This window comes from Onychostruthus taczanowskii, unplaced genomic scaffold (assembly GCF_017590055.1).
Source record: "Onychostruthus taczanowskii isolate IOZ18803 unplaced genomic scaffold, ASM1759005v1 scaffold174, whole genome shotgun sequence".
In the NCBI taxonomy this organism is placed as follows: Eukaryota; Metazoa; Chordata; class Aves; order Passeriformes; family Passeridae; genus Onychostruthus; species Onychostruthus taczanowskii.
In genome coordinates, this window is record NW_024498951.1 from 68,624 (window position 1) to 95,707 (window position 27,084).

Sequence of the window (27,084 nt, forward strand, 5' to 3'; positions counted from 1 at the left end):
TAGGGGTTTTTCCCCCCTGAAGTTGGACAGTGGCATTTGATACCTAATCAGCCCCAGCCAGCATGTTTGCCTTTAGGCAGGTTAGTGGCTAGACATCATGAGCATAATGTTACAGAAAATAAACAATGGGTTGACCAAAAAGACAGAAGAACAAAGCAGATTATGTCCTAGTGCTGCTTTTGAGTCCAGGCCTGGGCTCTTCAGAGGTAAATTGAATAGTCTTGCTGACCATTTAACTGACCAAGGGATGGTCAGACCAAAGGAAAAAAAGAAGCAGTAATTCAGATAGCTACCCCAGGCAGAAATTTTCCTTGCAATGTTCAAAAACATAACAGGAAATAAGGCCTTTAGTGCCAATAAAAAGGGAGTGTGTCAAGAATGCAACTTTGACCAGGAAGGTCAAAAAGTAGGTAATGCAAGGGAGAAAAAAAAAAGTGTAGCAATTCATAGAGCTTTGTACAGCAACAAAAGCCACGACAAACAGGAAATACTATAAGTGTCAGTGTACTAAGTTGTGAAGACAGCTCTGAGGCAGGACTGTGGTGAGTAAGCATGAAGTGAAAAAACTGCAGACTTTTGCAAGGCAACATATTACAAACCATGCTGACACAGTATTATGAGGGTGATTAATGAATTACAGTAAGATAAAGAACAAGAGAGAGAAACCATGCAAAACACACAAATAAGACATGCAGCATTATCACAATCCATTCAGCTCTGAAGCATAGTACAGTTTTCACAGCAACTGGAAAGACTGTCCCTAACATTCTATCTTAAGACTTCAGTTCATGTGCTATTCATAACATTGCACAAAAGTGGCAGCCCGCCCTTTTGAAAGCACTGAGGTATTGTGATACTAAAGTAACTATGGTGCTCTGTTAAGAGTCCATGTACCAAACAGCAAATTAGCAGTAAACCAATCATTTTACACTGGGGACTATTTGTGAAGTGACATATTCTGAGAAATAATTAAATTGAAAACCTACCAGAGAAACAGGCCAACCATTAAAAAAGTTACAGTATTGAAATTCAGGCTAAGATGTAACATGGAAGTCAAAATAATAGGCTAAATTTAAGGATCATTAACACTGTTGATGTAAGTACATTTTAAGTTAATCTGCTACAGTATTATGTACTAAAGTCTCCAAAGAGAGGTAAGATGAAGATGTTGCTTTTGAGCACTAACTTGTGCTTATGCTGGTTCAGTTCTCTTAGACATACTTTGTGATCGCAAAGGTCTTAATTTCTATATTACTCTGCATGTATAACACATACAGTTCAAAATTACAAAACCAAGCAATCCTTTCTCAAAGGTTCATACCATGTATAGAGTAATACATGCTATTTTGCACTGGTATTAGTTCAAAGCAGTCAAAACCACCAATGACCTTTGAACTCTGAAACAGGTGCTGGCAGAGCAGTGTTCATAAGCACTTTCAGATAACAGGTGTGAACGTAGCTAGGTTATATTTCAGCACTTTGGGACCCACATTTATTAAATTAATCAGCCTGCAGTCCCTAGGTAGTGAAGCTGAATTTTTCTTTATACAGTGTGGTACTGGCATACATAGATGAGGAAAGAAAAAAGAAAAAGCAGCCATATGGGAATCATGTCAAGAGCTGTAGTTTCACTATCCAGCATAATGGAAAAAGCACCTGCAAAATCTTATGTAACTTGGTTGCTTATCACAATAATAATTAACCCCCAGAAGTACTTGTACCCCAGATTTCCTGTCAGCAGAGGGGAAAAAAAGTCTCCAAAGACAAAATCCTGACAAGTTATCACTGTTCAGAATGAATTCTTGCTAAACTGTGCCAAATTATGGGAAAAAAAAAAAAAAGGGGCTAAGACAACACTTCCTCTCCCCAGTTCATTACGGGCAGAAGAGTATTATCACAGAATGACTTGGTCTGTAAGGGACCTTAGAGGCCATCTCGTACCAGTGCTCTGTCACAGGCAGAGACACCTTCCACTAGATTAGGCAGCTGACAGCCCTGCCCTACACGGCCTTGAACATTTCCAGGGATGGGGCATCCACAGCTTCTCTGGGCAACCTGTTCCAGTGCCTCACCTCCCTCAAAAGTAAAGCATTTCTTCCCAATATCTAATCTAACTTACTCCACCAGTTTGAAGCCACTCCCCCTTCTCTTATCACTACATGACCTTATAAAAAGTCCCTTGCCATCTCTTCTAGCACAACCAAAAGCCTTGCTACAGTAGACAAGCCACTGGGTCTCTCAGACATACACATTTTAAACACAGCTAAAAAAACCTCAACAGTCCTTCTTCCCTCATGTCAACCGTCCCTCAGCAGCTAGTTTAACTAAAGAACTATCCTGTTAGAAGGAGGTAAGTAAATCTTGATGAGAAATTTGTAGCAGATACTTAAATATTGCCAGACAGCAAAACAAGATGCAGAAAGCACTTGACATTCCTTGAAGACTGTGGTTTCATAGACCATCAAGATAAGGTAGCAGATCACTACCTCTGAAGGGGACTTGTTTTCCTGCTTCTACTTCTGAATTTTTAGTGATCTAGAACATCTCAGACAGGCCTTTGTGGAGTGTTGGTCTGCTATGGAATACACGGCATAAGGTCTTATCATAAACAAGAATAAGAAAATGTGAGATTATTCTCCTTTTGATAACAGAAAGGTAAAAAGGATGAGCTCCTCATATCTTCTTCACTTCACAAATTATATATATAATGAAATATATTTGTCTATATAACTATACATCTAGCCATGTATATATAATTAAAACACTCCCAAAAGTTGGTACCTTTATCCACAAAAGAAAAAAAAAAAAAAGACATTTGCTTCTGGTATACCACACCGGTCAGTACATTAAATACAACTGAAAAAGACTGGAGGATTTCAAAAAGTATTACAGACGACCTCTAAATTCATGAAAGTGTTAACAGCATCACTGCTTCACTAATATTAGCAGACATAAAATCCTACCCCTAATGCAATAGTATAAAGACAGTTCAATATTAGAAGACATAGACAGCTAACAAAAAAATTCCAGTACCTCACAGCAGTAACTTTTTATACAGTCATCTGATCCTTTTAAAATTAAGTAACCAAGAATCCTTTTTATACAGAAATATAGGACTTCTATATGGAAAATAATGTACCCAGAATAATATCCTTGGGACAACTTGTTACGGTATCAGAACACAAATAGTTTCTCCTCTGTCCTCCCAGTTGCAAAGAAGGATGAGAGAAGAACATCACAGGAAGATCAAGCAGAATATAATACCTGCCTCTTAACTGGTGTCATCAGCAGATTTTTAGGTTTCTTGATCCATGGTTGGTTTACGTGACACCATGGCCTGCTGGCAGCAGATGGGATATACCTGTCTCAAAGAGGGGGAAAGGATTTTCGCATAGGTATTATCACAGCTCATTGTAGGCACTTTAATTTAAAGGGGGAAGTGATAAATATCAGGCGTGGCAGAAATAAGCTTGGGGACAGCCTGTTAGCATTTAAGGAATAGTGTGGTAGTGAGTTCTGTCAGCTGGCCATCTCAGTGGAGGCAGGGGATTGAGATCTATGTTGCAGCAAAGACACAAGAGTCACTGATGTCCTAGAAACGACGGAAGTGTTTGAAAACTGTCACAAACCTCCAAAAAATGGTGGCAGGATTAATTGTCCAGCTGAAGTGCATCTACACCAATGCATGCAACATAGGGCAAAAACTGGTGGAGCTGGAAGCCATTGTGCAGCTGGAAAACTATGACATAGCTATCACCATGGAAGCAAGGTGCAACAACTCAAGTGCTACAATGGATGGCTATAAACCTTTCACAAGGGATAAGCAGGGAAAGAGAGATGGTGAGGTAGCCAGTATGTTAGGGACTGTTTTGATTGTCTAGAGTTTAATGACGGTGATGATAGGGTTAAGTGTTTATGGGCAGTAATCAGGGTAATAGGCCAAAAAGGCAGAAACCCTGGTGGAAGTTAGTTATAGACCACCCAACCAGGAAAAAAAGACAGATGAAATATTCTACAAGCAGCTGGGAGAATTTTCATAATCATTAGCACTTTTTCTCATGGGGACTTCAATTTAACAGATGTCAGCTGGGAATACAATACAGCAAAAAAGAAACCATCTAGGAGGTTCCTGGAGTGTGTAGAAGATCCCAATGGTGCCAGGAAGCTGAGTGGGGGCCCCCACTGGATCTTTTGTTTGGGATCTGAGGACTGGTGGATGCTGGGATGATTGATTGGAGGCTGTCTGTGGCTCAGCAATCACAGCAATTCTTGGAAAAGTAGGAAGGGTCAGCAGACCTGCCACCTAGGACTTCCAGAGGGCAGACTTTGGCCTGTTTGGGAGATTGTTCAACAGAGTACCTTGAGAGGTTATCCTCACAGTCAAGAAGGGAATCCTAAAGGTACAGCCAGCAGGCCATCCACATGTGCCAAAAGACAAGGAAGAGAAGATTACTTAGCTGGCAAAAAAAGGAGCTTTGGCTTGAACTCAGGATGAAAAGAAAAGTTTATGACCTTTGAAAGACAATGCAGGCAGCTCTGGTGTCATTAAGTTATGGACAGAGAAAACTAGATGGGCTAAAACACAACTAGAACTTGATCTTGCTACTGCCATAGAAGACAACAAAATGTATATATAAAAACACATTAGCAACAAGAGGAGAGCTGAGGAGAACTTCCATCCTTTACTGGATGCAGAGGGACACATAATGGGAAATTATAAGGAAAGGCTCAGATACTGTCTTCTTTGTTTCAGTTTTTAATAGTGAGACCAGTTGCCCTCCAGATAACAAGGTCCCTGAGTGAAAAGAAAGGAACAGGGAGCAGAATGAAGGCCCCATAACCTGGGACAAACCTTAGACATACAAGTGTCTGGGGGCAGATGGGATCCATGCAAGGCTCCTGAGGGAGCTCAAGAAAGTGCACACCAAGCCTCTTTTTATCACTTACGAGCAGTCCTGGTTGTGAGGGAAGTCCCAGTTTACTGGAGGCTACCGACATAACAGCCATCTGCAAGAAAGGTTGGAAGGAGGATCTGGGGAACTAACTACAGGCCTGTCAGCCTGACCTCAGTGCTGGTGAAGGTTCTGATGCAGATCATCTTGAGTGTGGCATGAACAGGACAACCTGGGGATCAGCATAGGTTTAGGAAAGGCAAGTCCTATTTGATCAACCTCATCACCTTCTGTGACAAGGTGACCTACTTGGTAGATGAGGGAAGCGCTATAGGCGTTGTCTACCTTGACACAGTAAGGCCATTGACACCATTTCCCACAGCATTCTCCTGGAAGAAACTGGCTCCCCATGTCTTGGACAGATGCACTCTTTGCTGGGTTAACAGCTGGTTGGACGGCCAGGCCAGAGGATGGCGGGCAATGCAGTTAAGTCCAATTAGCATCCAGTCACCAGCAGTGTTCCCCAGGGATCAGTATCGGGTCCAGTCCTGCTTAATATCTCTATCAATGATCATGTGAGGGGATTGAGTGCACTGTCAGTAAGTTTGCAGATGACACCAAGCTGATCTGCTGGAGGGCCCTGCAGAGGGGTCTGGACAGCCTGGATTGACCAAGGCCAATTGTATGAGGTTAAACAAGGCCAAGTGCCAGGTCCGGCACTTGGGGCACAACAATCCCGTGCAGAGCTGGGGAGGGACGGGTGGAAATCAGCCCAGAGGTGAAGGACCTGGGAGTGCTGGTCAACCACGGCTGAACATGAGCCAGCCATGTGTCCATGGTGGCCAAGAAGGCCAGTGGTGTCCTCCTGGCCTGTACCAGCAATAGTGTGGCCAGCTGGACCAGGACAGTGACTGCCACCCTGTACAGCGGTGAGGTGTGCCATGAGTGCTGTGTTCAGTTTTGGGTCCCTCACTGCGAGAAGAACAGTGAGGTGCTAGAGCGTGTCCAGAGAAGGACAAAGGAGCTGGGGAAGGGCTTGGAACACAAGTTTCATGAGAAGAGACTGAGGGAGCTGAGGGTGTTCATCCTGGAGAAAGGGAGACTTAGAGGTGACTTTATCATTCTCTACAACTCCCTGAAAGGAGACTGTAGTGACATGGGGGTCAGTCTCTGGTCCCAGCAACAAGTGAGAAGACAAGATGAAGGGCCTCAAGCTGCAGAACTGGGGTAAGTTTAGGTTGAATATCAGGAAAGATTTATTCATCAAAAGGCTTAGCAAGCATTGGAATGGGCCATCCAAGGAAGTGGCAGTTACCAAACCTGGAGACAGTTAAAAGGTGCGTAGATATGGCACTTATGGACACAATTTAGTGGGGGACATGGCAGTGTTCAGTTAACAGCTGGACTTGATGATCTTGGAGAGCTTTTCCAACCTAAACTATTCTGTGACTCCATATGTTGCTATGTTTCCTATGTGAATAATATTTTTCTATACATAATATTATATAATAAATATATATGAATATAATTGCATTTTATATAATAAATATATATGCAGGTTTTTGTCTGCATGTGAAGGTGGAAAGCATGGGGTATATATAAGCAACCATTGTCATAGCTCTAGTAGATCCCATCAGGAAGCAAAACATGGAGGCAGAGAAACACAAGACGACTCTGCAATGATACAAGTAAGGCTGAATAACATACTATTATCAAGTACCTATTTCTTATACTCCTCTGCCCAGATTTAAGCCCACAGAAATACCACTGCTGCATTACTGTGGAGGCCTACTACTCTATTACTCTTTTTTATGGACCTCATAGACATCAGAGAGCTTTAAAAACTGAAAGACAGATCAAAAAGAAAACCCAGAATCACCTGTGGCCACTGGTCTCTTAGTAAACTGAAATAATTATTCTTAAAGCAAGAATTAAACACCTTGGTCTTGTTTTAAACCTTTCTTCCCCTTGAGAGGAGCTTTATAATGTAGCTGAACCAGTTTAACTGCAAGCTACTGCTCAGAGGCACTCCCTCCTGCCGCCTTTCTCCTCTTTTTCTGGGATGTCCTGTGCTGATAATTGTCTGATCCCACAGTGAACTAGCTGAGATTCACAAACCACCACATAACTATTACTCAACATGTAATGTGAGAATTTCATCAGTCCAACCTAGCAAGCTTGAAAGGATGCAGCAAGACAATCACGCAGCTTCACAGGCAGCAAAGGTCCCCCAGTAATCCTTCTGCTGTGCTGCCATCAATCCCAGCCAAGCAAGATATTGTGCCAGTATTGATGCATATACAATCTTGCTTCAAATCACTCACCCAACTGAAAATTAAATCTGGATTTTGTTTTCGTTCACTTCAGATTGTCTTCTGCAAAATTAGAGTTCAGGCATCTGAACTCTAAGGAAGGCTGCAGAAAGCTCCAGAGTGTGTTCAAGAAGGCCCTAAATGTGCTGCCAAGATCACAGGAGAAGAACAGGAATAGGGTCTCCTTCCACCTCACGCTTCAGCAGAATTCCAGAAGAGCTGAGCTGACCATAGATTTGGTTCAGGCCCCTAAAAACTGTCCCACAACCATCTCCACATCACAGTTTTCCCTCACAGCATTCACTCCCTTAGAGGTTGCTCCTTATCTGCCAGAAAAAGCTAACTTGAGTTAATTAGTAACAGAAAACAATGCCAGTGTTCAAAAGTGACTCTTGAAGCAATACTTCAGGCATACCCCTCTTTGACCTTTCTTGACTGAAAGGAAGACATCAGTCTATAGAAATATGCTAGTGCCAGGCACCCTTGCTTAGCTGCTGGCCTGGGTAAACCATTGCACCAGACAGTTATTGCTCTCAGAGAGGCATTCTTTCCCATCTCCACTTTTGTCACCTTATCCAATTCACATCCAATTCAACAGCCATATGGACACATGGCAAGTCAATCCACCCACTCACCAGCCTCATAGCTACACAACCCTCAGATCCAACAATAGGGAGGAGCAGAATCAAGCAGCTGTGGACAACAAGGAAAGGACTTCAGGGGAAACCCTTATGTAAATAAAAACATTTAACAAGTCACTTGGCCTTGATAAAATGTTCAGAGACAGGGGGAAGTAGATGAGTCTGAAAGAAGAACATGGTATGATTCAGGTATGCACTTTGTAGCAGAGATTTCTTGTGGCTGTCTGCCAGCAGAAAAACAGTCATAGGTTTGTGCATGCCTGCAAAACTACTGAAAACAAAGAATGCATGCTAGGGGTTTATGTTGAAAAGCATGTTACAATTGAGCTTCATCACATGCCAGCTGAGTGTACAAGGCAAATAAAACAATTCGTTCAATTCCAGTGCATATTTTCTCCTGTCCTACACATAACCTCCACAGACAGAATGAAAAGGACCGTACAATACAATGCACTGAAATCACAGTGGGTAGTGGAAAGGAAGAGAAATTATAAAAAAAATAAAAAGTTAAGTTAAAGAAGCTCAATAGTCAACACTTGAAAGAAAAAAAAGATCAAATTAGAGGTCTTGAATTGGAATTGATCAGGAAAGATCCTAGATTGTGATAATTGTTATTTTTTAGAAGGTGAGTGTTCTCAAAAACCAAACACTAATTTGCTTTTTCAGTTTTGGAAAGGAGTCATTCAATCAGTAGCTAAGAATAAGAAAAAAAATCATGTAATGTAGAACAGTTGAAGTCCAATCTATTGCTATTTGCCATTTCAAATTTAAAACCTCCACGCACTACTGAAATTCTTTAACTAGCATTTTCCAAGTATTACCTTTAAGTCACATTCAGGACATGCAATCCATAGTCTTTTCTAAAACGGGGGAATTGAATGGCAGGAATTGAAAATGCTTTCAAATCTATTTTACAGTTTCAAGTAGAAAAAACTCTGACCTTATCTTTTAGGAGTAAGAAAGAGCAAACACTAGAGACCTCAGCTTAAAGCCAGCAAACACACTTCCTCTCCAACTCCTCTCCCACTCCCTCAGGATAAAGGGAGAAACAAACAGCCATACAATAGGCTGTGGCTGAACCTGAAGCAATAGGAACCATCTTACTGACCGAATCTTTGATAGTTCACAATTTAATAGAGTTAACAAGTTTAATAGAGTTTAATAGAGTTAACAAAGATGTAGCAAGATGCCTACATCCATTACTGCATCATGCTGAATATTAAAATAAACACACTGTTTTTTCTTTGTAGTCTATCTGCAGTCTGCCATCAAAACAGCAGTTTATTCCCGGATTCTGCTTTCCCACACCCTCAGCCCACTTGTGGCTATAAAACAGTCAGCACCACAAGACAAATCAGATCAGCCTTCTGATTAAACAGGGAACTACCCCACAGAAAAAACTCGCTTGCTGATCTGAGTCACCACATAGCCACATGCTCACTAAAGGCAGATTAGTATGGCAGAAATGTTTAGAAAGGTATAGCAGAAGGAAGGGATTTGGATTATCCCCTTGGGAATCAAATCAAGATTCACTAAGGCATAGAAACAGAAAAGGTTTTGGTACTCCTTGCAACAAACACTATGTAAGTTTAGAGAACTGCTGCATCCAACACAATTCATGTTTTGTTTATGAAAGCATCTCCAGGGAATGGCCATAACTCTGGGCCAGATAAACCACAGAAGACAGCTTTTAGTACAGGATCGACTCATCAATGTTTGGGAACTTCTAAAACACAAAGCTTTAGAACAATTTTATTTTGAGACTATTCAATTTTGTTTTCTGACTTTTACTTTGAAAATCTGTTAAGATTAAACTAGCTCAGCCTTAATTATTTCATAAGGCACAAATTTAAATGACAATATGATTTGCTAAACATAATATAACATGCATCCTACAGACCTCAGGCTGCTCCTTTTGTGCAGCTTTTTCCAGTTTCTTCTCCCTCAAAACTTCCGAAACAATTAACTGCCAGCAGTAGAATTATGTTAAGGGCTCATCAGAAACTTATATTAACAACCACACAGCAGGTACCATGCCAAGATTTTTTCTTTATTTTCAGTGTATGACAGTCTGATTTTTATTTCATTGACTCAGCAACAAGTGTTCCAGAGTACAAAACAGCATACTGCTGAAAAAGACACTAAACCACAAATTCACACAAGTTTGAACACACTGTCTGGGACCACATTACCCAAAGCTGGGGTAATAAAAAAGCTGTAAATCTTGTCTGGACTACACAGTTGTCAGTGAGAGGGTCAGTGCCCTCGTGCTGCAAATGCTTTGGAAAGCTTGAATAAGTCTCCTGTATGAAACATCAGAAACTGAAGGAAGCAATTACATAAAAACAAAAATGCTTTGAAACAAAATTTCAAGCTAAAGTAACACTTCTACACTCAACATCATGTATGACTGCATTTAAGAAGGGTAATCTTACTTTTTTTTACATTTCTGATAAGTACAAACCAGAAAACTAACTTCACAAATTTTATCTGTCTTATGTCTACAAAAACCCCACAATACTTGGTTTGTGCTGTCAAAAAAATTTACTGCCCTCATCACTACACAATCTGCACAAAAGAGGTAATAAAACATATGTATTATCTTTCTAAAAATGCTTAACTAAAGTCAATGTGAAGTAACAATTTTGAACTCAATTTTGATCCAATTTTTCACTCAAAGTATTTCAATACAAAACACATAGGCTATTTGCTCCATAACAGCTCAGTACATTGACCAATATCTGATTTTCATCAGCTTGAATATTTTAACAATGTGTGCATATGACCAAACAAGTGATACTTCCGCTTCATAAAATAAGGTGTAGCATAATACCCATTATTAAACCAAAGCAGCAGTCATCTGGGAAATCCCTACAACATGGGCAAATTGAATCAAGATCAAGGCAAGTGCTTAACAAAAATAGGACAGCCGCAAACAATATAAAAGTGAATGGCTAACTTCATTTACAGATTCCTCCTCATGGACTATATTGTGAACAAATCTAAGATGAGCCCTATCAACAGAGGGGGAAGAAAACAAAACAATCTTTAATTTAAAAAGAGGTATTTCTAAGAGCAGAACTCAAGTGGTCAAAACCTGACCAAATCAGCTACCAGCACAAACAGGAAAATATAGGTTGTTAGTTATCCTGCTGCTTTAATGAAAAAAGATTTATCCACTAAAAGCACCCAGCAGGAGTTCAAAAAACTGCCATAAGAAATAAAACAATTCCTCAGTAAAGCAGCACTGGCAAGAAGGTCCTAATCTTTCACTTAGTACAATGCACCCCATCAGCTTTCTATCTGTCCTGGTTTAGGACAAATTAGGGGAAATCTCCAAAAGGGAGCCCCCTAAAAAAAAAACCTCCAACCACCCCTCCCCCAGTACCAGACGGCCGGGGGAGGAAAAGGCGCAGCTGCCACACACAACACACAATATTGGGATAAAGGTTGTCACCCCACGACACTATCTTCCAAGTTTACACTTGCAAGAATGTGTTTTACCTTAGTTGCCCAAAGGACAGTATAAGACACAGAACAGAAAGACATTTCTTTATACATTCTGAAACTGAAATAATTTGATTCAGGGTATGAATTATAAGAAGATATAGTCTTCAATATGTCCTCATCACCTACTATGAAAAGTAATGTATATGAGAAAATGCAAAACAAGTCACCTTCAATTAGTAAATATTTTTTAAATCTTTTTTTAGTCTATAGGAAAACATCTCTCACAATAAAATAATCAATAATTTATTTTAAACACTCATCTTCAGTAAAAGGTAAAACCAATATTAAATGTGTCAAAACTGTGGTATTTTATTTCAGTTAAAAAGCAGTTTAAAAATCCTAATGAACTCTGACACTACTATTTAGCATTACGCCATTCTCAGGGAGTGACAGACAGAAATACTGAAGGGTGCTCTAGTAAACAAGTAAATTAGTTATGTGCTTAGCATGTCATGGAGCAGCTAGGACAGAAATTTCAGATTCCAATTTTTAAGAGTCATTTATCTTCTACCATTCTACTCATCCACCTTAATCAAAATTTGCACTTTTATGGAAACAGTTCATTTAAAACATCAACTTCTTTAAAATCTTCGTATCCTGACAAAAGCTGACAGAAAGATATTTTTCCCCATCCCACTATTCAGCTTCTTCCACTCCAGCTCACATACAAAGCTGGATGCTTTTTTTGCCCTATAAGAGCTCCACTAACCAAATCCATTTAATTTCCGTATTACATACTCCAAATCTTACAGCCTTCCATCTTCCCCTTCCACACAAACCACTCCAAGACATGTGACAAGTAGGCTTTAAAATCAAAATACATCTACTGTACTATCTTCCTTCTTCTCAACATAAGTACATCATCCACCACTGCCATGATTCCTCTCCTTTAAATGAACACTAGATGTCTTTAATCTAGGCTTAGGTTTATTGCATCTTGGTAAATCATTCAGGGCCACTAATACCTTAATGTTTATCCCAAATTTTACAGTCTGCATGTCATCCTCCTGACTCCCCAGTAAAGAAGTGGCCTGCCCTAATTGCCTTCAACATTATTGGTTTTCTCCCACACTGTAATCACTCTCAGATTACTGGTCCTGCACTATTTTGCTTTCCCCATTTATCATGCCTGCAATACAGAAACTCATCTAACCACAATCTTATTATATAAAAAAAAATCACCTCCTGTTTTCAGATATGTCTTCCCCTAAGGATTATCTAAATTTAAGCCTTATGAATACATGATGTCAGGTAAACTTCAGTTTACACACAATACTTACAGCCTCCACACCACCTTTCTTAGTTTATTGCTCTGTAATAGTCCAAACAGCTGTCTCAATGTCATCTTTCACACAAAAAAAATCACCACACAGCAGAGGTTGGAAGGCATGTCTGGAGGTCCGCTACTCCAAACACCTGGCTCAAAGTGGGGTAGCTAGATTAGGTCCTGGCTAAGGACCAGGCAGTTTCTCCTGTCTCCAAGGACAGAGCCTCCACAAACTCTCCAGAAAGCCTCTTTCAATGCACAGCTTCTTTGCTCTAAAATTACGGTCTTTCACTTGAATTTGTTGCTTTTCATCTTGTCACACAGCACCACTGAAATGAGTCCCAGACCTCACACCCTTCACTCCCCCCCAAACAATCAGGTACTCACACACATTAACAGGATCCCTATGAGCCTTCCTCCAGGCAGAGTTCCAGCTCTCAGTGCCTCCTTGAGTGAAGGATGCTGCCATCCCACCATCATCCCTGTAGCACTAAGCTAGACTTGCTCAAGCATACCCATGACTCACTGGAGAGACCAGAACTGTGCTCTGCACCCCAGCCAGCCTTTCTGGTGCCATGTAGAACAGAAGGATCACCTTCCTCAACCTGCTAACAATGCAGCAATGGCTTTCTCCGCCAAAAGCATGTCACTGTTCATAATCAAACTGATGTTTGGTACGCTGATTGGCATCAATCAGCACTCCCATGTCTTTGTCTGCCAAGCTGTTTTTAAGCCTCTCAGTTCCTAGCCTGTGCTGATGCACGGAATTATTTCTGCCAGGTGCAGGACATGGCATTTTGCTGGATTTAGCTTCATAAGCTTCCTGTCAGACTTTTCTCCAGCCAGTCTGGGTCCCTCTGAACTCATCTGGTGTATCAGCCACCCTCTCCAGTTCTGTACCATCAGCAAACTTGGTGATCACGTCACATAGTCCATGTCATTAATGAAGATGACAACTGGCCCCAGCAATCATTGACACCTGATAATTTTCTGCATCTCAAACTTAACGTTCCTTCAACAGTTTCCATCTTCTACCACAAGCTATTATTATCATATCAATGCAATGTGTATACAGCAAACTATGAAAATTTGTTTCACCTTCAAGCAGGAGATGGAACTTAACCTTCAACTGGCATTTCCCACCTAAAGCACTCCACTTCCCTTACAGTGTTGAAAAAAATGGCTTTCACCTCTAAGTTGTTAGAGATTGTTCCACTCTGCTCTGCACTGGGGCAGCTTCCCCTCAAGTCCTGTGTGCAGTTTTGGGCACAACAACACAAAAAAAAAAAATTTATATATATATATATATATATATATATATATACATATAGCTATTAGAGGTCATCCAAAGGACAGCAACAAAGAAGATGAAGGGTCTGGAGGGAAAGCCTTGTCAGGAGTGGCTGAGGTCACTTGGTCTGCTCAGTGTGGAGGAGACTGAGGGAAGACCTCACTGCAGTTACAACTTCCTTGTGAGGGGAAGAAGAGGGGCAGGCACTGATCTCTTCTCAGTGGTGACCAGTGACAGGACCTGAGGAAATGGTCTGAAGGTCAAGGAAGGTTTAGACTGGATACCAGAAAAAGATTCCCCTGCAAGGACATGGTCAAAGCATCAAGTCTGCCGGAGCTAAAGAAGTGTTTGCACAATGCTCCCAAGCATGTGGTGTGACTCTCAAGGCTGGTCCTGTGCAGGAAGAAGAGCTAGACTTCTATGATCCTTGTGGGTCCCTTTCAACTCAGGATATTCTGTTTATTCTGACTTCTGTGTTTCCACACCCTACCAATTTCCTGTGATCCTCCTCAGTAACTCTACTTGACTGCCAATCTTTGCATTGCTATCTTTCAGATGTGCCTCACTACAATGTTGTTATCCATTTGCTGAAAACCCATACAACATGAAGTTTTATGGATATAACACTTGCAGCAAACACCTTGAGATTTTTGCATAAAGTAGGGTCCATCATCAATGCACAAATTATGGGAGATAAGGGTTACTCAAGGAAAAAGCAGGAAGATGAAATGTCACCTCAGATCAAACATAAGCCTCAGATAACTTCCCAACTTTTCCTGCTTCTCCAATGTCCTAGTTTATGGTCAACCACTTAAGTATTTCTTTTGCTTGCTTTTAACCCTCAAAGAATTTTTGCAAAAAGACACTGCTAATCAGATACAAATTTGCTTCATTCCCTGTTCCACACATACGAGACCACAGATAACAATCTGTTTGTTGTTAGAGTCACCAACACTCTACAACATCCTTGTCATCAGATACATAGCTGGAAAAACTACTTACTTACTTGAGGAAGATAACCTGCATAAGACATTTAAGTGCAAGTTGTTCAAGTTGAATAAAAGTTCCTTTAAGTCAAATACCCAAAAACAGATGTGGCATTCTGCATGTGTTAGACATATTCCAGCTACTTCCTGGAGAAGCTCCAGTACCATTACACTTTGCAGTTGTCTGAATTTGGTTATTATCAGGGGGCAAGGGTACCTCTCACTTCATAAAGGAATAGGTGGATTATGTCCATCAGAGTCTATCAAAATGTTTGTTCATTTATGCCTGGTAAACCTTGATAGTAACAGGAGAGTTCTCTAAACATTGCCTTTTAAATTAGATTTACACCACCACCTACCTACTCCTATCTGCAACAAGATGTTTCTGCAGCAGTTCCACAAATCAAAGAAAATGCAACTCAATAGTGTCTAATTGTGTAACTAGTGCTGCTCTTAACATCTGTGCTACCCAATCTATTGTCAGACAATGGAAAATATAAGAAAGTTTAAAAGAGGAGACAGTCCCACTAACACACAATAAGGTGAAAATGAGATGACAATGAGAAGCAGAGAGATTGGAATGGGATAAACCTGGACACAAATTACAGACTGAGCAGCAAGAGATTATCAAAGAATAAAAAGAAAGGGCTGACAAGACAAACAGGCCCAAGAGAAATAATTTTTTTATTTTCTTAAGAATTAAGTATCACAATTACTACGCAATGAGGAATTATTAACCAAAGTATTAACTTCACACTAAAAAAACCCCAGAAGTTAGACATCAGCTATGTGGAGATTCCTGCTTAGGTTTGAAGCCATGTTTAAGAAGTCTTTCAGTGTTGCAGAAGTACCTCAGGAAATTTGAGTTTTATGCATCTGTGCAAACTGAATTTCCTCCTAGTGTCCATACACACAATAAGGTTACTAATTACTTTTAATTATGTCTGGGTTTTTTATTACCTGTATATGTTTCTGAAAAGTCTTGATTTTCACTCAGCAGACAAGGCCCAGTTACACCCAAATGCCACAAAAATGCAGAATTCATTATTTCCTCATTTACTACTGTAAATAAAAGCTTTTTAAAATAATTTGTCTAAAACCAGCAGTATGTTTATCAATTAAGTGTCATGCACTACCCTTCCCACTTACATCTGGGAACCAAGAAAATGAGCAACCTCAATACCAACTGACTGTGGCTGCCTAAAAGTGATTTCCATTAAGTGCTGTAATTAGAATTGCCACTGACAAGTAGGACAAGACTCAAAGCCAGAACATGACTTCACACAAGTTCAGGTTTTTTGACCAGATAAATACAGACAAAAAGACAAATAAATAGCTTGAGAGAGTTGACAAACGTCTAACATCTTTAATATCATTACTGAGGACCCAGACAATGGGATCAAGTGCACAGTACATTCACAATGACAAAATTGGCCAGGAGTGTTGACTTGCTGGAGGGTAGGAAGACTCTGAAGAGGGATCTGGATCAATAGTCCAGGATCAATTGTGAAGTAGTGTTCCACCAAGGTAGAAGTAGTGGGGAGGTGTGAGTGAGTTGCTGTGGGTGCTTAATTTCTATCTGGCCTTAAGCCACGACAATGGTTCAACAAGGTGAACTGCTGGGTGCTGCTCAGGAGACAAACAACACCATGCAGTGCTACATGCTGAGGGCAGAGTAGCTGGAAAGCTGCCCAGTAGAAAGGGACCTGGAGGTCCTGATCAACACCTGCCTGCACATGAGCCAGACATGTGTCCAGGAGGCCAAGAAAGCCAATGGAATCCTGGTTTATATCAGAAACAGTGTGGCCAGCAGGACCAGGGCAGTGATTGTCTCTCTTTACTTGGCACTGGTGAGCCCACACCTTGTATCCTGTGTTCAGTTTTGGGCCTCCCACAACAAGGAAGACATTGATGTGCTGGAGCTTGTCTAGAGACGGGCAGCAAAGCCAAAGAAGGGTCTAGAGAATAAGTCCTGTGAGAAGCAGCTGAGGAAGCTGGGGTTGTTCATACTGGAGGAGCAGCTGAGGAAGCTGGGGTTGTTCATACTGGAGAAGAGGAGGTTCAGGAGACCTTATTGCTCTCTACAACTCTGAAAGGAGGGTGTAGCCAGGTGGGGGTTGGTGTCTTTTAGGCAACTACTGATAGGATGACTGGACATGGCCTCGAGTCAGAGGAAGTTCAGCTTGGATATCAGGAAGAATTTCTTCATGGAAAGGGCTATCAAGCATTGGAATGGACTGCCCAGGGAGGTTGCAGAGTCACCTTTCCCAGGGATATTCAAGAAATGGACACAGCACTTGGTGATAAGGCTTAATCGACGAGATGGTGATCAGTCAATGGTTGGAATCAATGATCTTGAAGGTCTTTTCCAACCTAGAAGTTTCTGTGTCTCAAACCCATTTAAAGTAGAAGAAAGAGGTGGCAAGAACCAGATTTTGCAAATAACAGAATGGAAGAACAGTACCTTAGATATCCAAATCCTACGACTTTGAATGGAATTACAGCATGAACAAACGCAAAAGAAATATTGTCCTGATCTTAATCTCAACAACTGCTAAGGCATTTCAAGACAAAAAACTTACTTTCCGGAAAAACTCCATTTACCCACTTAATTTACACATTCTAAGTGTTTTACTAAATCAAACTTCTTAAATACCAGTGGAAAACCACAGGATGACTGTCTAGTCCACAACAGCTTTATTGACATGTTACAACATTATCTTAATACTCCAATGGCACAGATGGGACCTTCCAACTCACCAATACAACATGGCTAGACACAGTGCAGATTGAGTACAAGCAGTATCTCAATGACTTCAACAAAATGAAATCAACAATACTGTCTGTAAGGAGAAAACAGGAAGACTAACTACTTTCATCCTTTTTCTTTATTTCCTGTAATAGGAACAATGTGTTATTCAGTAAATGCCGAATATCATCTAATTCTATTCTAATACTGCATCTTCTGACATAAAAAGCAGTTCTGTCCATAAGTCCCTTTCCTACCTCAGGGGCTTCTCAGAAAAGCTGCAGTGTGCTGTGTCTGCCATCCAGAATAAAACTAGTCTATATGAGATGAAAGGCATTAGGAACAGTGTCCAACCTTTTCAGCCATAACACCAGCAATCATTGTTTATCTGGAACCCTTTCCCCATAAACATGCTCCAGCATTCAGAGCAAATACCACTGATCATGTCCCTCACCTTCCCTTCACAGGACTATCTTGCTTACAGGACCAGGCCACTCCTCCATGTGCAGCTCCATTAGACAACATCCCATGCACGCTCCGCACACAGGGCAATGCTAACAAGTGTCACAGGCACCAAATGCACAAGCACGCTGTCCTCTCCAGCCATCGGATACATCCCATCACCACCACAGATGCTGTAAGGACAGTAGCTTGGGATGGTGTTCCCCACTTCCATATTTTCACTTCAAAGGGCAGCTGTGTGGTCACACTATGGGGAGCTACGGTCCTTTTTCCTCAGATCTGCCAAATCACTGTAACAGGGCAGCTCCACCACAGCTGCCTGTGAACCCAGAATAGTTTGCAATTTTGCCACCTCACTGCTACCAGCTGCTCACCTCCAACCATGGGACACTGTTTTGCACTGAACTCTAAATATCCCCGTTGCCATCAGCCTGTTACTCGGTCAAAGACAGCTCCTGACTCTGGCCCTACTGAGATGGCAATTCCAGAGCCCTGCTGGAAGCAAACCAGGGGCCTCAGAGGCTGAGACTAGATCACCCCAGTTCCTACCCACTCCATCCGCAACTGACAAGTTTTCCACCTGTTAACTTACAATTTATACATGCACTTGTAATTTCTATTAACAAAAAATACAACTCCTTCCAGATTTCACACCACTGCAAATACTCTAGATGCAGGCCATACCAGGTCCAGCTGCTGCCCTCATTCCCCAGCAATTACTGCCACAGACAAAACCGCCTCAACTCAGGCAATTCAATTTAAACTACTGGCAATCATCAGGCAACTAATTATCCATTTGGGTATTGAGGAAAAAAAGACAACCTAACTTTTAGTGAAGTATCTTTTGTCCTGCTTCAATAAGAAACATTTCCCCCTCACCCTTCTATCTGAACTGCTCATTTGCATGGTTCCTTACCCTCAGACCCTCCCCAGCCCTTCAGCAAGATGACGCAGGAAGCAAGGGTCAGCACATAATGGTTTTTCTGCCATGCCTTACTTCTTACTCACTTTCTTCCACTGCTGTTTTTTCTTAAACTGCTGCTGTGCTCTAGCAGGTGTAACTGCTCAGGAGTGACTGCTGTACAGGTTGCAATCCCTTTGGCAGAGTCTGTGCCCCAGTAAGGGCCTGCCACAGGCTGCAGTATCCTCAGGGAAGAGTCAGCCATGGAGCTGCGCCCCTCAGGGCGTCTCTGCACCAGCATGGGTTGCCCACAGGTTACAGTCCCTTCAGGAGTGCCTTACCTGCAGCCCAGAGTGCACTCAAGAGGGTCCCTGCTCCACTACTGCCTCCACAGCAGGCAGCCCCTCTGAGGGGGTAGCTCCTGTGGAATCGTCTGCCCAGAAGTGTACCCTTCCCTCTAGTTCTTCCCTGTTCTTTCTTGTCACAGTTTTGGAGACAGACCAGTGATACAACACACAGAGTTCGTGCAGCAGCACCTCATTCAGGCCTTGCTCCCTTATATACCTCGGGAGCCCATGAGGTCAATCCTCATTGGCTGAGCCTGTTACTTCCTGATCAGCCAGCCAATAGAAGCCTGAGTCCCCAACGGCCTGGGCCTGCTCTTACTGCCCGAATTATATAAATAAGGTAATTACGTAATTGATCACATATTTCTGTTATAATTTTATAATTATTTATACTTTGAGGCCTACAGGCCAGCTGTAGTCCACCACAGTTCCCCCTTTTTGTGTTTAAATACAAAAGCAGTGTCTGTCATCCTCTGCCGGCGCCTTGCAGACAAGGTGTCGGACACGGCTTTGGGTAAAACATCGACCCAGGCCTTGAATGAGCCTTCAACTCAATTTAATAGGCTCAGGCCTCTTTTTAGCTGGTGATGTAGCCTATATATTCTGGAATTTGTAACATTCACTCTCCGGAGCTGTCAGGTGGAACCACTAGCGATACAAGTTATCAATAAAGCACGCTGCAGGCTTATAGCTTAACAGTTATGAATTTACAACTTAACTCTAACAACAGGAAACAGCTCAACAGTTACAAATTTACAACTTAGCTCTAAGAATAAGAAACAACTCAACAGTTACAAATTTACAACTTAACTCTAAAATAAGAAATAGCTCAATCTAAAACCAGGAAACATTTAAATTCTCAGAACTGTGGGAAAAACAACAAGAAAAACAATATTAGTTCAGGCCCGTTATCTATAGTCTAAAATAAATAAAACCCTTAGTCTTAATTTCTTTAAATATCTAAAATCCTTTTAATAGTGTCACCTGTTTTAGGGTATACACAGCACTAGGCATTCCCACTTTTCTGTTTAAAAAGTATCTTTTAAAGTTCTGTGTAGGGGATACTAGTGGCGTAACACACCTTATCACTGTCAGAATTGTATTTAGCGAGGTGTACAACTGCTTCTGAAAGTACTCTTTACAAGACTAATTCCAAATTATCAAAGGAAACATCTCACATCTTAAGTTTCACAGGCCACATCTTGACACATGAGCAAAAATGACACATCTTTGTGTTTGTAATGTCTCTAAAATATTTGATTCTTGAAGTATTTGAGTAAAGTTACGAGTTGTCATTCTAAGGGTCCCATTGATGGCCCAAGGTGTATTTTTCCTTGAGGGATTATGAATAATCTTTAAACTGAAAGTGACAAAGTTAAGTGTTATGTTGCCATTATTTAGAGTTATCACAAGGTATGTCCAGTTAGATATAAGGTGATAAAGTCTAAATATTACCATGAATGTTGTTTAAGAATAATGTATGTAAGGCTTTCTTTTACAAGCATATTGAGTAGGTTAACTTTTGGTGTTTTCTTAATAACCCTATAAGCTTTAGAACTTTATTTGTACCTTTGGCTGGTTAGTTAAAAATTTGCCTAACAGCTTTTATCCTTAAATAACATGTCTGCACAATTCTGGATAACTGAGAGCACAATTTTAGGCTTGGCACAGGGAGACCCACCGGGGTCGAAAGGGAAAGTTCTGCACCATCATGGCTCAGCAGTGGCAGAGTCGTCCTCTCTGGTGTATATTGTGTTCATAGCTGGTGTATAATCTAGGGAAAACTCTCAGTCCTGCAGCATGGGAGCGACTGGGACAGCAGCACCGCTTCCATGTATGACATCTCTGGGAACTCGTGGTGACACATTTCTCGGGCCCACCCCCATGTCATGGGGATGGGCAGGTACATCCCAACCCCTTGGAGGCTGGGCAGAAAACACAGGCACGACCCATGGAAGGAGGCTTGGGGGTGTGGTCTTGGAGCTGGTCCAGCTGGTCTCAGGAGGAAGCGGTTCTGGGGCGCTCGGGGTTTCTCTGCCCTCTGCACCAGTGGCAGTGCATCCTGTTGACAGTGCGCGCTGGTCTTGGGTGCTTACGGAGGTTTCTGCCAGCACAGCAGAACAAGGGGCAGCAGAGCGGGAAAGTGGCCAGTTGTTTCAGAGGCCTCGGCAGCCGCGGCAGGGCACAGCGGGGCTGTGGAGTGCCCATTTAACACAGCACGGCCGCTTGGGGCGGTCTCATTGGCGGCCCCAGGGATGGGGTGATCGGCCAACAGATCCTGGTCCCAGAGGGTGTCAGGGCACTCCCCGGGTAGGTTACCCTTGCCTGGGGAGGCCCCATGACTCTGCCCATAAGCCTCCTGACACATTGTACTTTCTGTACCATCCTTTTCCTTCTCACACCTGGCACAGCACCTGACTGCCCTGCTGCCTCCCTCGGCTTCCTGCTTTCGCCATTCGCCTCAGCAGACAGCACCAGTTGTGATCCCTCTGCCGTTCTCACCACCCGCTCGCTCTGCAACATTTTTGTCATGTTCATTATGAGTCTCCATGGTTTGATAACACAAATGGCAGAGTCATCTCCTGTGGAGGCAGCTGTTAGGATATGTTGGCCAGCCCGCTCCCAGGTTTTTAAATCTAGGGCAGCCCCTTCTGATACATCCAGTCAGTGGCTCTCACACCACATTACGAGGGCTAATAAAGCCCGCTCTTCATATTATTCACATCTTTTCTTTAAAATGGGTATGGAGTCCATACCTTCAGGAGGGGGTCCTCTGGTGTTGAAGCCCATACTCCCATGCTGGTGGTGTCTTCCACTTACAAAAAATAAAAATTAAAAGGGGGGGTCCAGCCCAATCATGGCTCCAGACCAATATGCCATTCTTCACCGCTCAAAGGCTGTGGGCAGCTCCTCCTGCTTGCCCCGTCTGTCTCCCCACTCTGTTGGTGACAGCTGTTGCGATCACGTCGGGGTCCACCAGTTGTCACAGTTTCGGAGACAGACCAACACACTGAGTCCCTGCAGCAGCAGTTCACTTCATTCAGACCTTGCTCCCTTATATACCTTAGGAGCCCACGAGGTTAATCCTCATTGGCTGAGCCTGTAACTTCCTGCTCAGCCAGCCAATAGAAGCCTGAGTCTCCAACGGCCTGGGCCTGCTCTTACTGGTCAAATTATATAAGTCAGGTAATTATGTAACTGATCACATATTTCCGTTATAATTTTATGCTTATTTATACTTTGAGGCCTACAGACCAGCTGTAGGCCACCACACTTTCCTCTCACATCTCTTAGCATATCTCATCCTTCTGCCTCCTGTTTATCCTCTTGCACATCTTCCCCATTCGTGTCTCCTGCCCATTACAGTTGTCACTTATTTGTAAAAGAGTTATGAGCAGTAGCACCACACATGCTTACTTGACAGGTTGAGATTTAAGCATGCAGTGGACAGTTTTAATCATCTTTAAAGCTGACCAAAATCAGCCCAAAGTAGTCTCTTCCCCCCACTAAGCACACTTTCTGCCCCTCTAGTACTGAAATCCTGCCATCTGTGTCCAAGGTAACCCATAGAGGTATTTTTCAAGAAAGAAGTTAATTATCCAAGTGAATATAACGTCTAAGGATAATTGAACTACAGTAAAATAAAATAAAATTATTAGAGCTTATTAGTGACTTCACATTTAAAAAAACAAACACCCTCCCCAAAAAAAAAAATTTAAAAAAACCCAACAACAAAACCACAAAAGAAAAAAAAATAAAAAAACCCAAAAAAAAAACCACAAAAAAAAAAAAAAAAGAAAAAAAAAAAAGAAAGAAACAAGAAAAAAAATGAGGCAGAAGCAAATCTTTGGTATCCATAAGTTCAATTCGGAAAGTGTGGACTGAATGAGTGAAGAGTGAAGCAGATTGGGATCTGCTGTTCAGCCAGTTCTCAGAGTCCTAATCAGTGGCACAGACTCTAATTTGGAAGCCTCTCATGGTGTCCCCCAAGGTTCAATAGTGGGCCCAGTCTTGTTTATTTATCCATCAATGACTTGGGTAAAGGGGCAGAGGCCTCCTCAGCAACTTCCTGACAACACAAAGCTGGGAGGAGTGGCCGATAGCCCAGAGGGCTGAGCAGCCCTTCAGAAGGATCTCAGCAGCCTGGAGAGATGGGCACAGAGGAACCTTCTGAAATTCAGCAAAGGCAAGTGCAGGGTCCTGCAGCTGGGGAGGAACAACCCCAGGCACCAGCACAACCTGGGGGTGACCTGCTGCTGTGTGGAGAAGAAGCTGGGGGTCCTCTGGACACTAAGCTCTCCATGAGCCAGCAGTGGCCAAGAAGGCCAATGACATCCTTGGGTACATTATGAAGAGCATTGTCAGCAGGCTGGGGCAGATGATCCTGCCCCTCTACTCAGCCCTGGTGCAGCCTCACCTGGAATGCTGTGTCCAGTTCTGGGCTCCTCAGTAAAAGAGAGACAACAGAAACTGTCCAGCAGAGAACTCTGAAGATGATTAAGGTACTGGAACATCCCTCATATGAGGAAAGGCTGAGGGAGCTGGGCCTGTTCAGTATTGAAAATAGATGACTGAAAGGGGACCCCATCAGTGTCTACAAGTATCTGAAGAGAGGGTGCCAAGAGGATGGAGCCAGGCCCTTCTCAGTGATGGCAAGCAACAGGAGAAAAGGGAGAAAGTGGTGGACAGGAAGTTCCACCTAAATATTAGAAAGGACTTCTTTATTTTGCAGCACTGAGCACTAGAACAGGTTGCCCAGAGAGTTTGTGGAATCTCCCTCACTGGAGATATTCAAGAATCATCTGGACACAGTCCTGTGCTTTAGGATTAACAGACGATTAACAGATGATCCACTGTGGTCCTTTCCAACCTGACCCATTCTGTGAGCTTTGCTTTCAGTAAGGGCTGAGGTTTATCACAGGTGCCTATCAGATGCAGTAGAGCAGCAAGAAAGGAGAACAGATAAGCACAAAGAAAGCAAACAGAAATTCAGGTATTTTCCAATCCTAGTAGTGATGCAAGAGTGGCCTTTTACTTAAGAGAGCAAAACGACAACTAAGAGATGCATTCTTAATCCTTTCCCCACATACCCAGAGAAAGAACCTGGCAGAGAAATTATCTGCTTTGTCAGTCACTAAAATGCAAACATTGTTCACAAACTCTAAAGGCATTTTTACTTGGACTTACCCAAGAAGGATCTGACTCACAACATATACTTGTTTTACTAGCACTATCATTATTTCTCAATACAAAAAAAAGAAGTGTGCTTACGGCTGGCACAGAGTACTGTGCTCTTTCAGTTCTTCTGCCGTACAGCCTTTGCAGTCAAACATCATACATTTTGGAAGTCCTGTGCACCCTGGTCTCCCACTACCACCGGGAAAGCTACCCTTTACAGGTGTATACCAGAACACAACAAACACCAAGCCTTCCTCAGCAGCACTAAGGGCTACGGAGCAAAGATCACCGCACGGAGCAAGAGGCATTATACCAGAGGACGGTTTTTACTCGCAGACCGACGGCAGGGACACAGCCGTGCCCTAAGCACGGCCAGCCCGGCCCCGGGTCTCTCGGCGGGGTCTGCGGGAGCCACACCACAGGCAGGCAGGCGGGTCCCTGCTGACACCCGGGGCAGGGGAGCCGCCAGCCCGGGGCGGAGGCGGCGCGGCGGACGGGGCCCGCTGTCCGGGCGCTCCGGGCGCGATGGCGGGTGGGTGACGGAACAACGCCGGCGCCATCCCCCCGCACCCCAGCGCTTACGTGTAGATGATGGACATGAAGTGCATGAGCCAGAGCACGACGAAGAGGATGAGCCCGAAGATGGCGAGTCCCTCCGAGGCTAGGGCCAGCACCGCCATCCCCGGGGGGCGCGGCGGCCCGAGCAGGAGCCGGCGGCGGAGCGGAGCGAGGCGGGGGCGCGGGCGGCCCGGGGGCGGCGGAGCGGCGGTTGCTGCGGGCGGGCTCTGGGGCGGCTCCGGAGGCGCCGCTGCTGCTCCGCACCGGCCTGCGCGCGGCAGCCGCTGGCGCACCAAGAGCCGCCGCCGCCGCCTTTCTGTCAGCGCAGGAGGCGGGGCGGGCGGGCACATCCGTTACCGGCCCGGCCCCCGCCCGCCGCTGCCGCCGCCGCCTGACCTTGGGTCCGTCCCCCTCGGGCCCCCTCGGGAGGTGCGGGGCCGCGGCGGCAGGCGAAGGTACCCCGCCACGCCCGCCGGGGAGGGGTGCGGACGCGGCAGAGGCGCTGGTTCCGTATCGTCTAACTTTGGTGTTGGCCGCTGAGGAGACTGCAGCCCTTTGTGCACAGAGGCGGGGATCGGGGGCAGACGGATATTGCCGGTGTTGCCGAGCATCTTTGAGGAGAGGCTGTGGGAGCTGGAGCTGTTCAGTCTGGAAAAGAGAAGACTGAGAGGGGATCTCATTGATGTATATAAATATCTCGAAAGCGAGTGCCAAGACCAAGGTCCCAGAGTGTTTTCAGCGAGGCCCAGCGACAGGACAGGGAACGTGGCCATAAACTAAATCAGAAGTTTCACCAAGAAGTTCATCTCAACGTGAGAAAGAACTTCTTTACACAGACAGAGCCCTGCAACAGGCTACATAAGGAGGTCATGGAATCTCCTTGTCCCGAGACATTCCAAACCCACCTGCACTTGTTCCTGGTTCACCTTTTCTAGGTGACCCTGCCTTGGCAGGGGTGTTGGACTGGATGATCTCCAGAGGTGTCTTCCAACGCTAACTGCTCTCTGATTCTGAGATCTAGTACAGGGGGGTTGATATAGGGCTGCATGGCCTTTGTTATTTTTCTTTATTGCTTTTGAGTCCGAACACTTTCTTGGTAATGTTGAATGCTGCAGGACAGGATTGCTATTTCTAGCATAGGTGTGCACCTGTGAGTTGCTGGCAGCACTGAACTCTGTGAGTCAGAGCAGCTGCTCCATGGACTGAGGCAATTCCAGCAGTCATACTGCCATCTGTGAAGCCTAAGTAGTGCTAAAGCAACCTGGTGACTACCAGCCTTGGATATGTTTGAGTTAGTGTCCAGTTAATGAAAGAGTCAGTTGCTCATTACTAATCCTCTGAGCCAGCTATTCTTGCCTTTATTTCATTACAGTGTTTATAGCAATTCCTATTACTGTGATGTGGGTCCATTTTTGAGGGGGTTCACATGCAGAAACCTTGCAACACTTCTGCTTTCTTTTACATTTCAGCATTTTTGAGCTGGGGTCATAAATATGAATTTATTTCTTTTTCTTTTTCTTTTCTTATTGTGTAATAGGCAAACGTGCATTGCATTAACTGTTTTAAATTTAACTCCATTAATCTGGGATATGCTGTGGGAGGATAAAATTACTTGACTGGCTGTGCCTTGACTATACTGAGCTTGCCAGAATAAGCATAGCCTTACATAAGAGATTATGTTTACCTGTACACGAGAAGGTATACTTTTTCTCAGGAGCCTTCACTAATAACACAAGCTGAACATTGCAGGATATGCATATTCTGTAATTGTTTTTTTCCTCTACAGCTCTCTCTTATTAATGTAGCATCAGGAGTGTTCGTAAATTCTGCTAATAACTCAGTTGTGGTTTTGAAAAGTATTCTAGCCACCACAATAACTGCAGAAAGAATTGGGTTTCAAGTTAGCTCTAGTTATATGTGACAAGTTAAAATATAGTAATTTAAAGGCATCATAAAAAGGGATCTCATCTGGTGTGGAAGTGACCAAATT

General features: G+C 43.3%; 1 protein-coding gene across 1 annotated transcript in view; it reads right to left on the reverse strand.

Moving 5' to 3' along the window:
- UGCG (UDP-glucose ceramide glucosyltransferase) overlaps positions 1–25,395 on the reverse strand; it is a 39,044-nt gene extending 13,649 nt beyond the window's left edge. The window contains exon 1 of the mRNA XM_041400197.1: positions 25,119–25,395. Coding sequence (XP_041256131.1) covers positions 25,119–25,216 — 98 coding nt within the window. The 5' untranslated portion in view covers positions 25,217–25,395. The remainder of the gene's footprint in view (positions 1–25,118) is intronic.
- Between the last annotated feature and the right edge of the window lie 1,689 nt (positions 25,396–27,084).